Source organism: Lottia gigantea, assembly GCF_000327385.1.
Source record: "Lottia gigantea unplaced genomic scaffold LOTGIsca_102, whole genome shotgun sequence".
NCBI classification, from domain to species: Eukaryota; Metazoa; Mollusca; class Gastropoda; family Lottiidae; genus Lottia; species Lottia gigantea.
Window position 1 is genome coordinate 50,128 of NW_008706795.1, and position 15,521 is coordinate 65,648.

Genomic DNA, 15,521 nt, shown 5'->3' on the forward strand with positions numbered 1-15,521 from the left:
GTGTTGATAACTTTGAAAGAATGCCCCCTTATGAAGGAAAACATTTTTCTGAAATGACTCACAATAAAGTGAAGTGATTAAGTACATTATTTTTAGGACATCCTTAACTTTAAACTAAAATATTTCATAGCCTGTAAGTTTAAGAATAACAAGTCCATTGTTTTTAATTAACCCTACAGTTTCATGTTACCACTTACAAAAAGATATAAATCAAACATGTCTTTTTTGTTAAGACATTTTTACATAGAATATTTCCATAATTTACTGTGATATTTCAAATCTTAAGAAAAACGTTGTTCATACTAGTATAAATTGCAAGTATTTAGAAAGAACAAGATACGATGTATGTTGCACATTATCAATTCAGTAAAAATACAGCTACACTAAAATGGACAATATATGGCTCTTTGTTTTTTTGTATGATCATTTTCTTGTTTCTAGTAGGAATCCATCTTGAATTTATGATTGCTTTTATTCAGGTCATTATAAAATAACATTCATATCCTTAGGTAGTAAATCACCAATTAAAATAAGAAATTAAAAACATAGTAATAAAATGATATTCATCCGGTTTTATAGGAAAAGGAAGGTCAGAGGTCATATCAAAATATATAATGAAAAGTTGTGTCACAAACAGCCTCTGTGAAAGTTACCCTAGCGCTCTGCAACTTATCACGGTTATGAGTGGCCATTTTTTTACCGGGACTACGCCAATATTGTCACATGATTATGTGATTCTGGTAATTTAAATATTAGAGGCATGTTGTTCGCAACTTTAAATGTTGGTAAACAAAGTCAATGAAAACAAAAACTTCATAAGACACATCCAAAATGATAATAAAATGTATAATTGGATAACCAATAGTCACGATATAGCATTAAACACATATGTAAGTGTAAGAATCTCCTAAAGTCTCTAAATTTAAGAGGTATGTTTAATTCGGAATATTACTATCACTAGACAAATCACTGCTAAAAACCGGAAGAGTCTCGCCAAAGAAGACACAACAAAATTAACCATTCATTACCGAGATTCAGCTTACGGAAACAGCCGAGGATTGCTGAATGATTGTGTCATTGAGTATTTTCTAAGTACTTAAAATCCAAAAGATCAGTATATAGTCAAATTTGTATTAAGCAAGCAGCTTGAAATTGACACTAACTGAAGGTAGTTGCATAATAAAGGGTCAAGCTGTACACTATGGTGATATTTTAAGGCATACTTGGTAATCTCATTTCAGACAATGAATGAATGAACATCATCAAAATTAATAGATTCTCTTGTGATCCTAAGTCTTTATATCACAAATTACATTATTACATTGACACAACTAAACAACTTGTCTCTTCTGGACTCCACTAAGGGATTATGGTGATTACAGGTGACTGTACAAATTTGACTATATTTATTAATAAGGGTTAAGTTTTTTGGATGTGAAGACACATGGAAAATCTCTTCCCGTTAAATACATCTTCTTCCAAAATTTACAATGACAAGAGATGAAAATGCATAAATTAATATCATGCTATAAGAAATGTGACAAAACACTTTGGAACTTGCATATGTCGATTCATTTCCTAAGTGGAAAGCTATAAATAATAGTTGAAACATAACATTCCTAGCGCAGGTTAGAAGGAAGAGGTATTTCCTTAGTCTAATTATTAAGTAAACCTTTGATATAGCAGCGTTTTATTACATATCCTTTTATAATTAATAAGATTGATAATTGAGATAGAGAAAACATTCCTGTTAATTAAATAACTGTACAGAAATCTAAAGATCATTACAATTTTTCTTTTACTTTTAATTAAATAGCTCAAATTCAGCTCTATCAACTGGTAAAACAAATATTTCTACCCATATCCCTTTAAATTTAAGGCTTATAAAGGCATGATGTGAATTTTCCATTTCCCAGTTTATAACTTTTAGTCCATTTAAACTATTAAAGGGATAGTCTGATTTAATTCAACTGCGGAGAACTGGGCTTTAAATGCATTTCTAAACGCTTTGTATAGTTTGTTTCATTTAATTTCGGAACATTTTCATATCAAATTTGAAGGGTTAAAAAGATATTCCTCTACACGTTAAAATACAAATTAAAGTATTTCACACTACAAAATATGGGAAAAAATCAATTTATCCCTTTAGCAGTCTAGATCAAACTCCAAGGAGTAATTTCAAAGTTGTTTTATAGTTTATTCAATGAATACCAAAAACTAGCCTTGTGATAAACACAGCCATATAAATATAATTTATACCTGTACTCAAAAATGAAATTTGGATAGAAAACCTGACCAGATCTGTTATTAAATTAACTGGTGTGGATATTATAATTAATGAGTTGAACCATCCTTAATTAACCTTATCTTTTCTTATCTCTATCAATACTGTCTCTTGAGGAATTCTTGGCATTTTTCATCAAAATACTCAAGTTCTATTTACTTGGAACTAAACCAAGTTCTTAACTGTCTTTTGAAATTAGAACATCTGTATATTTATAACTAAAGAACATGTAAAAATGAAGCATTTACAATGATAAAATAATTTTTTTTGAATAAAATGTGAATTACTTTGCCCACCCACACTTTTTTTTTTTAGCAATCAACAATTTTTCATTGCCTATGGGTTGTTGAACAAATAATAGGATGTGGAAATTTTTCAACATTTCTGTTTTAAAATTCGTCATTTTTGTGGGTTGATTGGGTCTTGAATATATGTTAATAGTCTTCAGAAGTACTAAAAAGGCATGAAATCCCATAATTCCAAACTGGAAATTTCACATTCTATTTTTTATATTATCTTTTCTATATACGACAGTGTCTCAAGAAATTTTAACTTTCAAACGCAGAAAATTCTGGACACACATGAATTTAAAGGTCCAAATTTTTACGGTGAGTTGTGAAAACTATTACTGATTATAAATAAAAAATTCCTGTTTCTGAGATTAAGGTAGGATTGGTCTAATAGCTGGGGAACCTGTCACTTTAAACCACCTTTTGAGACCATTCTTTCTTAACTTATAACGTTGTCGTTAGTTTGGCTATGACAATATACCTTTCTTCCAAGTTTCCAAATCTTGTGTTTGAAATTGTATGAAAATAATGATCTTCAAAAAACTATATTCAACTGTCTTGGCAGTTGCTTGTATTTAAATCACAGGTATTTTCCACACAGTTGATAAACTTGGCCTTTTTCACCAACCTTTATATCCATCGAGGCTATTCTCACACAATTATTCAAACGTAAATGTTAGTAACATGAGGTCACCAGGTTTTATTTTGGCACCTAGCCAGATATCACCAGATAAATAAATAAAGTTTTATATATCAATGCCATCATTCAGTATTATCTAATGTTTACTAGTATCTATTCAGGATAAGGTATCAGGGTGGTCAATTACTAACAACTAGCCAAATCATCTGTACATACGACCTAGCTCTCTTTTCTTTTAAAGCGATAACTTTTGACAACTTAATGCTCAAGTTACTTTCATTGTGGTTTTCGTTTGGTCTTCTAAAAATGTATTTAACCTCTGGTATTTTAAGACCTCGTTAGAAAAATACAGCTCCACATCTTCAATTTAAGTGAATTGAAATATTTTTTTAAAACAGTACTGATTGTTTTAGAATAAATGTCTTGATAAAAATATAAACATGGGTAGGCTCACACAACATCAATTTGTATTTTGTTAAAAATAACGATTTTCAGTCATATTGAATCTCAATTGCACAAAACTATAGAACATGAAATCCTCTCTCTGTTAGGGGTGAGAACTAAGAGCACAGTTGTGAAAAGAATGTAATAAGGGGTAGTAATAACTGAAAAACATTTGATTAAAAGGATTAAGTTGACTCAGAATCCTATATTAACCCAGATTTATCGAAAATTCTATGAGGAGAGGAGAAATAATAAAAAACTGAAATTAAACTACTAATTCATTTGCCTTTGATTGACTACATATCTGATAGAAATAACAGATAACTTCACTGGTAAATAACAGAAGTTAAGCAAGATATGTATAGTTAAAGACAGACATATTTAGAGACAGAACTTACCAGGTCTATATGGAGCAGGAGCTGTGTTATATGGTTTGGGTTTTGGAGCAACTGATGGTGGAAATTTAGGAGTTGAGTCTGCTACATGCATCTGAGAAAAATCTCTCTCCAGTCCACGATATGACATCTTTGATGTTTTCACAGAATCTATATTAACTATAAGCTTACTATACTATATTAGTTTATCCTTTTAAGCCTGAAAAATGAAATATCTTAAAATTGTAAATAACTATCAAAATAGAGGTTAACCAACGAATGCAATAGCTTATATTAGTAAACCAAATCCAATTGCAAAGGGATTTACTTTTATAATAAGCATAGAAATTAAACATCAATATTAGCTAGTAAACACTTTGCTAGTATATCAAATTTTGCTGACTATTTTCATGTGAATTGAGATAACAACTTCAATACAATACTGATAATCTAGAAATGATTTTGTTTTTATGAAAATCTAAACAGTTACAGTACTGGTACTAGATCTACAATGCTGTAACATGTGTTGTAAATATGGAATGAGTAAAGAGCAAACCTATTCCTGTTATTGTTACTTCTTCATATATAATCAAAAAATGTCCAAGGCAGGAGTGAGGTGTCAATTGCCATTGGCATTGGATTGATGATCATGTCTCTGAGTTTAGGATCTACCCTTTCTTAAGAATTCATTTGAGAATCAGCAGGGTTTCTTTCTACAGAACTGTCAGCCAGTTAAAGTCACCCCTCAAGCTGCAGGACACCTGCTTATAATAGTTCCAGTCTTGACATTGATGTCTATAGTGCATGTTACTTATCTATGGCCAAATGATCTAATGAGGCCTCTCAAATCCCTCTTTTCTATTTTTTCGTCTGGACGTCTGTCTTCTTCTTGTATAAAAGTTACTTGTTAAGTCTGGTTTTATGGCAATTCTCTTAACGCTTTAGTTTTGCCTCTCACACTCACAGTAATAAATAATAGTTAGAATATCTACATACTCACCTATCACAGCTATGCCCAATCACAAAGACGATCTTGTCTTAATAAACTTCAAGTTTAAAGTGACTGACTAAAACAAAAAACATTTCAACCATCCATACAAGGAAATGACAGGTACCCTTACGTCACATCCGACAAAGGTACAATCCGAAGAACCAGACGTTAGATGTAGAAAAGAGGATATTAAAGTTTATAAAATTAGTATACAGCACTGAATCTTTGGCAATCGATTCGGGTTCATTTCAGCATAACTTCATTTGTAACAAACTATAATTCCATACCTTACATAAATGCATTTACAAAAATTTATGAAAAATTAGAAGGTCAAAACCAATCAATTAATAAAAATATCAAAGACTTCGGATTATACAATTCATTGATCTTCTTAACCTTCTTCTTAAAGAGTTCCAGAACGGTGTCAATAGAATACAAATTCCAAATCCCCAAATTGACCGTAATCCTTTGAAAAGAGACAACCACATTTTTAATGGAGTACTTGAAATATTTTGTTATTGTTTATGAAAACAAAAAGTTAAAAACTTGAGTCTAAATCATACATTGAAATTATTGTTTATAAATATTTGTATTTGTCAATATGTGATTTAGACCCACCCATATCAAATCAAGACAAGGGAGATAACAAATTTTGAAAGTAATTCAACCAACGAAAAAATAGAAATAAATTCGTCGAGGGGTATTTAAATAAAACTTCCGCTTGCTCAAACGTGTGAAAATGAAAGCATTTTTGATATTTTGCGTTTTTATTTCTTCTATTACAAATTGTCATTCATTACTTGAGTGGTTGTTTGGTGAAAAAGGTGAAAGCATAAATAATAATGATGAAAATCATCCATATGATGAAAATGATGTCAAATACGAAGTTGTCACAACTGATAAAAAATTTCAAGAGTTTGCTAATACATTGACTGATGTCAATCCACTAGATGCCTGTTACAATATTGTAAGTTTATGCCCTTAAAGGCCTATTCAAAAATGTGATATGCCTGCAAGATAGAGAGCTCTCTCCTACTAATTTAGTTGGCTTAGCCTGACTCAGGCCTCTAGTAGCCTAGTTCAATCCTGTCAAATAAATAGTCCTTCTAAGGCTAAGTGATATTGCTCAATATGGACTTCACCAATAAATACAACTCAAGTTCTGCTATCAGAATTTTATCCAATTTCATATTGGAAACAAAACTATTGTTTATGTTGACATTTTCTCAAGCAGTTATGACTGGTTACACCATAATCTCAATAATATCTGCTTTTAAGAATAGAATAACTGTCTGAAATTGTTGAATTATGTAAGAGAACTTGATGTCAGATTTAATGAAAAGACAGACGGATAGCTGGACTTGAAATGTAACAATTTAGATAACCATATAGGGTTTACAATGCAGTAAGGACAAGATATTACCGTAGACAACATTATTTGTAAAGTTTCTATAGTATGATATGGTATTTCACTAGGTTGTTTATAATCTAAAGAAGAAGTGTGGTGAATTAACAGAAGATGAACTAGGAAAGTTAGCAGTTCAGTTATTTAACTGTCAATCAGAAGCTGAGAATAGACCAGTGTTTCCATGTACTTCAACTATGGTAGGTGTGTTTGAGGTGGTCAAGTCACTAACACTGAGTGTGCCTACGAATTTTTGTTTACCTTTTAAGTTTTTTTTTTTTTATACACAATACATTTAATATTTTAATTTCAAGACTTAATTAATTCTGCTTCTTCTTCTTCTTTCAGCAGTCAAATGCATGTAAATTGATATAACATCAATGAGTTATTTTATTTTCTTAATGCACAGTTTTGTTGCCATTTCATCTTTGTTGATGAAAGCATTAAAAAAATGTATTGCTTAAATAGTGAATTGCTGATGTATTGCAGACATTAGGTGAGTGTACCAAGAATATGGATGCTACAACATGGAATGGGTATCAGATAGTTGGTAATAGAGCTAGAGCTATGTGTTATTCAGCTCAACAAATAACATTTAGAAAATTAACAGAGAAAACTGTCAGTAATTTGGCTGCCACAGCATACAATCATCTTGAATCTATGAAAGAATTAAAGGTAATAAATATGAGATAAATACTGCAGCTATTGTATTGTAATCAAATGCATATAAAATTTTTTGTGGACAATTTTAAACTGAAGATAGATAGTTCTCTGTTGATTTTTTGCAATATTTTTTAACGTGATACAAAAATGTGGTAATAAAAAAAATGTATATAGTCCAAAGAGATATTTGAAAAGGATTAGAAAGCTTTTGCTCATAAAAATGCTTTAATTTATTTTCCAGAAAGGACAAGATCAAATACAGCAGTTAGCTACAGACACAGTTCGCAAGTTATTTGAGAGTCAACAAGACTTGTTAACAACACATGAATCACTAAAGATAGCACATCAAGATGTGTTTACACATGTAGCAAATAATGTGAAACAGTTGGTTCATGAAAAATCTCTTATAGCCGCTGGTAACAAAGAATTAGCCGAAATGACAGAAAATATCAGAGAAAAATTAGGTAGGTTCTTCAAAGGGGCAGATGTGCCATTTTAGGGGGTTGATTTTAGCCTTGAATATATGTAAATAGTCTTTTCTATATATCACAGAGTATCTTAAATTGACGAGTCATGATTTTAACACAGGTGGTGAGCTGTGACCACTATTATTGATTAGCTCAGCTAAAAAATTCCAGTTTCTGACATTAAAGTATGATTGGTCAAAAAAAATGGCATACCTGTCCCTTTAATAGCATAGGGTAATGTGGATGTCCATCTGAGTCATTTAGTGATCAAACGAGAATGATAATAATCTGATTGTGATCGCGAATTGTGAGTTGTCTTTGTACCTTTTTTTGTAAATCAAAGTATGTGAATTGGAATATCAGCTTAAAAGTAGCGCTGATAGTTTTAGAACGACTTTGCATTGATAAGATATTACCATGTGCACACATTATTATTTGTATAAGGTTTTTCTGAAGACGATTTTCTGCCAAAATTTTCTTTAGTTTAAATTTCTTCAGGAAGGAAGTGGGATTCATGTTGAATTTAAACTAACAAAGTTTTATAGTTGTATAAATGCAAAGTCATTCTAAGATTATCATTACTATTTTTAAACTAAAATAATGACTTAAATTTGTTTTAACAGATGAATGTGTGAAGTAGATAATGTATGTTATTTATGTTTGGGGTAATTTGTGAAGTTATTATTGTAATTTTTATTTTCAGATAAAACCAGTGAATTTTTACAGAAACAAGAAGAAATTCAGAAACAGAATCATAATAAAATATTGGATGATTTGAAAGAAATACAGAAAAAGTCACATGATGCTCTGAAAGACTTGAGTAAGAATTTGTTTTGTTAGATATAACTGATACTTACAGTTATCATGTAGCACTTGAGTATATTGATATTGATTCATGTTTTGTGTGACTCAGAAAAAACAGTAACAGTTTTCATTTCCGGATTATTCATTATTAAGTATGAAAGCTATGAACATAAATATTTGACTTCAGAATAAGAGGGATATTTGACATCTTTGGATACTGAAAATGAAAAGAATTATTGTTTTTCTTTGCTACAGGATATATATTTTCAATATTTCAGGTGGCAGCACTAAACAGTTGATTTATAATCATGATGAGATGATGCATCAATATGAGATTATGTTTACCAATTTACGTAAAATGAATAGTTCTATAAATAGCTTGTTAAAAACTGTCAGTGATATGCAGGTAACATTAGAGACTAAAATTGGTTGGATATCAAGTTTATTAGGCGGAGCTGGTAAATATTATTTTCTAGACTTTTCTGTCCTTAATTAGTCAACTCAGCAATTCCCCTGCAATAAGACGAATCTTGTTAACTTATTAATACCAAACTGCTTACTTTTGTTTTGTGTTAGCAAAAATAGAATTTTATTTGTGCATAAATCATTCAAAATGTGAAAAGAACAAAGTAAGATATCACGGCCATGGCTAAAAAGATGTTAATTTGGCTTTCATATTTTATGATATTTTCAATAGCAAAAAAGTGGACTTACATGCATTCTGACATAAGACATGTATTTTGTATTGTTTATATATTTATACAGTAATTGAATGTTATTTATATTTCAGATGATAAACTATATGTTATAATGAGTTGTATTTATCATGTTGGTTTGTTTATATTATTGGTGATATTGGCTACTTTCTTTCAAATACCATTATTACTGAGGTCTATATTAATGGTAATGATCGTGGTAGATGGATATATAGAGATTAATTATAATTTAACCTTAACTTATACTGTATTAACTGCCATCATGTTGTTCACATTTATAGGTGAGAATTTTTAAGGTTTTGGTGATTCTCTGTAGACTCTTTTAATCACAGTTGTTTGCCCGGCAGAAAGTATCTACTGAATAAAATCTCTTCTTTCATATGTAAATTCCTAAATACCAATGTTATGCTAACTGTTGCTAAACCTCGGCTCTTTTCCTTGGATATAAATCATAAATCTTCAATATGAAATGCTAAGAGATGTAAGTGTGAAAGGTTAAATATATTTTATGTGAAGGAAAAGAGAAAAAAGCCTTAGCAACTGACAAGTTGATTCAGGTTAGTTTCATCACAATACAATTTTTATCTATATTATATCTCGATTTAACTAATGCATTGGTTACTATTTTGAATACTACTACTATTGTAAGTATATGACTTGACGTTTTTTTGCAGCACACTGGATAATAACATGGGTAAAATGGCGTAAGACTGGTAAAAGATTTATACCTAGAATTAGCTACTCTAGAGCAGATAATGATAACGAACCTTTATCACCTAGTGAATTACGTGAATTATCATCAACATTGGGTAGATTATATCATTCTAGTAAGTTATGTTATCATCTTTAACTGTTGATGAAATAATTGTCACAGAAGTCTATTGATTTTGAAGTGAAAATCAAATTAAAAGATTGAGTTGGTTGGATTGCTTTCAGATTTGCCACAGAAAAATTGATTTTTCAGCGGTAAACTGTTATTTTTATAAGACATTGACTTCTGCTTTGAGAAAAGGAACTCAACTGTTGCAACTTGTGCACATATAATTATTTGTGTCTTGTTAAACTGCTACAGTCTAAATTGAAATTGAAAAAATAGTAGGCTAATGCTTACTTCAAATTTCCTTCATTCACAATTCAAGGCAATTACTTGACTTCATTTTATATAGTAATCAGTAATTTTTAGTCAATGAAAGTTTAAATATTAATACCACTACTGAGAATTGTAATGGTAATACCAGAACAACTACTCCGGTACCATCACCCAGTTACCATCACCACTCACCATCAATCATAACACCATCACCAGTTAGATTACGTACATCACCAATAAATACAGCTAATACATCACATCGCAATATTAATCCTATACCAGAGGAGTCTGGTTATTCGGTAAGCAGTGAAAATTTATATTGGAGACCAATTGCAGTTACTGTTCTGTGGAGTTTTACAGGATGGCTTGGATTCAGAGATAAAATACACTCAATGAAGTAATGACTTCCTTTATTCAGGCTAACCACATGTCTCTCAAGGGAGATAACTTTTAATCCAGACTTGATATCTTCAGACCACAATATTACAATATGATAGACCATAATATTACAATATGACCTTTAGAATACCTAGAAACATTGTGTTGTTAGCACTATAATGTGCAACATATGATACTTGATTTTATTTAGCTCTGACAAAGTTTTCTGGTTGTCTGGCTGCATCAAGGAAAAGCATCTAGCATTGGCTACATATTTAACAAACATTCTAGCTTGATTAAATCAAATGTTTTCAGCTTTTTGTTAACCACAATGTCCAGAGCAATTTCAACAGCTGTAATCAAACACCAGGAAACTTTACAAGTTCCAATACAATCTAGACTATACCATATACAACCTAGGCAGTATTAAAATTAGACCAAGCTTTCATTCCACTGTCATGAAACGGATGAATGTTCAATAGGCCCATCTTTAGACCTTAACTGAAATGGTTAATTAAAGATAAATGCTGATAATAAAACAAACAAATTTTTTAATTAGGCTGATGGTTTTTTTCTTCTGTATTATAGTATAACTGTTTATTCCATTATTCTTTTGAAATTTCTTTTTACAGCCAAATATATCTGATGTGAGAAGGTTGTTAGTAAATCAATTGGGAGATGGTTTAAGATCCTCATATTCTAGATCGTCAACACCATCAACTTCTAGAAATAGTTCAAGGTATGTATTCTTGATATGTTATGGTGGGAACTTAAATACATTAAAATCTCCATTCCTTATTATCAAATGTAAAAGGAGGCCAACATAGCTTAGCCATGATAACATTGCTTTCATTTGATGTCATTGAGTCTTAGAAGATAAGTCATTCTGTACCTTCTATCTTCCCTTGCAATTTCCATTTAACTTTGTGGTGCCTCTGCACAATTCAATATATTTGTAGGGGCAGAAGGTATGCCTATTAACATATTTTGAAAATATAATTCATTATGATATATTGTATTTCAGAGCTTCCACTCCTACGTCTGGTAAAAGATGTAGAGGAATAACAAGAGCTGGTTCTTTATGTAGACTAACAGCTACAGTAGATAATGATTATTGTTATAAACATAGATAAATATTTATATTAATTTGATTTTCTCTTGATTTTATAATTCAATCACTGTAACCTGTATTGTTCAATAATGACAGTTAACAGAAGTAAATAACATTCTCTGACTTTAGTCAAAACTCAAAACATACCTTCATATCTGTCAAAAATTTTTTGCATTATGTAACCTTCAGCTTTATTAATTATGGGCATTGTTGATTTTTATCTCCATTTCAGGGAGAAAATTTGAAAGAAAGGGCTGTATTTAATTTAATTCATATATGAATTTTAGAAAAAAAACATGTATAATTTCTTTTCCCAACTATATCTTTAATAATACAATACTTTCGTATGCTGGACTTCGTATGCTGAATTTATAATTAGTCTATTCATGATTGTTGTTTTTGGTGATAGTTGAATATGATTGTGTAATGATTTTAATGGGGTGCTGCCTAGACTGTTATTGTATTTAGATATTATGAATGATATGGACTGAGTAATTATGAAATGTATGCATTGTGTTAATGTTATTGTATCTATAGATCAAGTATCTTTATGATCAGCTGGTTTATACTCAGATGACACTTCTAAAGTTCCAATTTCTCTCCAATAAGATTAAGCTACTTTCATATCTTGGAAAAGAAAGAATTATGTGTAGTTAAAGCATACCATTTTTGTCTCTCTATTTTTGTTAAGTCGTGAAAAAAAATAACCATTTTTTTTACTCAGATAGAATCAACATTTATGTGAAAAGTTGGTCTGATGAATGTAGCTGTGTTGTATTTGTGCGTGTTTGTTAGATATTTTGTTAGGAGAGATAGTATACTGTTTGTTTGTAAACTCACGACTTTAAATGATGCAATACAAGTTTGATTATTGTCTATAGGTGCTATATTGAAAAAATATACCATTGTATATGATTCTGTATCAAATATAACAGATAAATTGATATAAATTTACCCAAGATAAATCTATTCTTTGCTTTATGTCTTTGTCTTCTTATCAGAGAGTATAGTAAAAGAATTACAACAAACACCCAATTGATAATGTAATGAAAATAAAAATGATAAATCACTAAAAGAATTACAACAAACACCACTAATATATGATGATAATGTAATGAAAATAAAAATCATGAACCAGTCAAAGATATATAACAAACACCACACGATTAATTAATTAATCACGAAAAGATTTACAACAAACACCACTATAATAATGTAATGAAAATTATAATGATACATCACTAAAAGATTTACAACAAACACCACTATGATAATGTAATGAAAATAACAATGATAAATCACTAAAGGATTTACAAGAAACACCACTTTCAATTAATGAATAATGATATAATCACAACAATGTACAACAAACATCAACATAAGATATTTTTATTTTGGCTACATCACTAACGTTGACTAAACGCTTAAATGTAAAGCGGCATATGTGTAAACGTTTTTTCAAAAGATATTTCTATTAAAATAGCATGCTGATTTTCTACGCGATTACTTACATGAGTTTATTATGACGTCATACTATTATAATAAGATTGAAGGTGCTAAAATAATTATTTTGAAATCTGTCCTTGATTCTTTGAACCTATATCAAAGAGTATAATCAGCTAGACGTCGTGTACGTACCGGAGCCACTAGAAGATGACCAACGTCTTCACTAGAAAATCCAAGTATCCACGGGTCACGACTTTAGCTGACTATAATGGACATGAAGCTAAAGAAGTTGCAAAATTGCCGCGCTTACCATCCGCAACTAGAGTGGGCAACCCCCACCCAGCAGGGTTGACTTATCAGGCTCTAACAAGTGATGTGGTAAGTATGATGGACTTTGCAATCGTAATAACATAAATTCTTTCTAAATTTTAGAGCTATCTTTTATCCTACATTATAAGAAAATTATTCTTCGAAATGGCATAGTTGTTTGATTTATATTATCGGGAACTATATCCTCGGGGTCATTGTGAACTGACAGATTTGTTGGTCAAGACTTCATTAGCCATGGCAGTGAAATATTTGAAAATTCCTTACAATTACAAACCAAAATTACTGGAAAACATACATTTATGGCTATTGTTCATTTGCATTCACACACCAATTTCGATATAAAGTCAAGTTTAAAAAAAACCTGAAAATTAAACTCATTCGTCTCATATATACATAACCATATTAGGCCTACTGAGTTTCTGCACGATGAAAACTGTAGCACACTTATCAAAGACAACTGAAAACTATTCATTAACAGATCGTTTAAATCACACATAAATCGGTTAGAAGTGGCATATTCGTTTCTGTATAAGAGGTTACGGGAGAGGACACCTAAAATCCTTTCAAATTCAGAAGTAATTAAATTTATCTTTTTTTCCAGAAAGTGAGCATTTGGAATCCAAATTTTTACAAATATGATCAGAGAGTACCAAATATGATGGAACATTTGGGTAAAATGATATATTATGTTTATTATTTCTTGCTCATTTGTGTAGTGCTATAAAAATATTAGACACGATATTTGGGCTTGGAAAGTTCAAACTTGTTGGTATGGGAGACAACTACATTCAATCATGTCATTTTTATTGTGTTCTGTAGTCTTTATGTACTTACTTCACCAGATTGACTCAATGTCAACAATTTAAATCTTTATCAATCGGTCTATAGGTATACAAAGGATTCAAAAGAGGTTTTCTATTATTTGTATGTGCACCCTTCTAAATGTTATTTCCGTCATAATTTGGTCTGGTTTTTCTGGAACTACTTGATATACATTCGTCGGACATAATGCAAGGTGTAAATAATGTAATCAGGACTCTTTGAATCCCTTTTAATTTAAATATTAATAATTTTTTCAATATCACTATCAAACAGCATTAAAAAAAACTACAAAAAAACTCATATCACTATAAGTTGTTGTTTTCTTACAGACCGTGTAAATTTTTCATGTGGTAAATTGACGTATGCTCCAAGAAGACTTGGTAAATATTTATTATAAAAATTATATGGTATATCATGTTTTTTTTCTAATCAATATCTGTAAAAAACATCATGATCTTGAGCCAATAAGTCAGTTAGTGTTATACTGATATCTCTACATAATTGCGATCTTTCACAAGCTTCTACTAAACTATCAACCTATACAACTTAAACCAATCCACGAATCTGTCTATATTTCATTTCCAAAAAGAGAACAGATATGTACCAAAACCTCAATTCAAAGTCCTCAAAGCTATCAAACCGATGACTAAATATTATCAACCCCGGACAATATCGATCATTGTTATTTAATAAGTTATTCATTGCCCTAATAGCTATTGATTTATGATGATGTTCTTGTTTTAAAGGCAAGATGCCGAACATAAAGTATACAGAATCAACTGTATCTAGAGTCAGCTACCGTAATCCTTATTTACTACCAGCATTAGACAGCAAGATGAAATCCACAAGATATGGTTATACACCAATCAGTCAACAGGCGAGAGGAATAGGTTAGTTCTTGTAACTCTCAGAAACAAAATGCACCTTTTAAGACAATTTTGACTGACTTATTACCAGTAAATTTTTTTAGAGCAATGATTTACACCTAGTATGCAAACGTTTCTATTTTCTTTTTCAGTTCCTGACTTGTCACCACCTCGTTACAGAATCATTGAGCCAGCAATATAATAATATACAGCATGCCATAGACTAATCCTGTTGATTTTGGCTTCAACAATAATTGAGGGACATGTATATTTATCCACCATAGGACAAAAAAAAAATAAGAACATTTTTATGTTGGTTTTAAAACCATTGTTTTTATTTGTTAGTTTCATCAACAATAAATAAACAGTAACAAAAGAATATCAAATTTTTTAAAACATA

The 15,521-nt window shown here is 30.4% G+C and overlaps 2 protein-coding genes across 2 annotated transcripts; both read left to right on the forward strand.

The window, feature by feature from the left end:
- Positions 1-5,762: 5,762 nt before the first annotated feature.
- Positions 5,763-11,679, forward strand: LOTGIDRAFT_170634 (hypothetical protein; the record flags this gene model as incomplete). Its single annotated transcript, XM_009046463.1, has 11 exons — positions 5,763-5,990; positions 6,500-6,628; positions 6,918-7,103; positions 7,333-7,555; positions 8,262-8,378; positions 8,641-8,820; positions 9,153-9,359; positions 9,753-9,905; positions 10,262-10,467; positions 11,179-11,285; positions 11,571-11,679. The coding sequence occupies 11 exons, from the start codon at positions 5,763-5,765 to the stop codon at positions 11,677-11,679; spliced, it is 1,845 nt and encodes a 614-aa protein (XP_009044711.1).
- A 1,533-nt stretch (positions 11,680-13,212) lies between these two features.
- Positions 13,213-15,498, forward strand: LOTGIDRAFT_237300 (hypothetical protein). Its single transcript, XM_009046464.1, has 5 exons — positions 13,213-13,481; positions 14,035-14,104; positions 14,585-14,635; positions 15,002-15,145; positions 15,274-15,498. Exons 1-5 carry the CDS (start codon positions 13,311-13,313, stop codon positions 15,321-15,323), a joined length of 486 nt encoding a protein of 161 aa, XP_009044712.1. The 5' UTR covers positions 13,213-13,310; the 3' UTR covers positions 15,324-15,498.
- Positions 15,499-15,521: the final 23 nt, after the last annotated feature.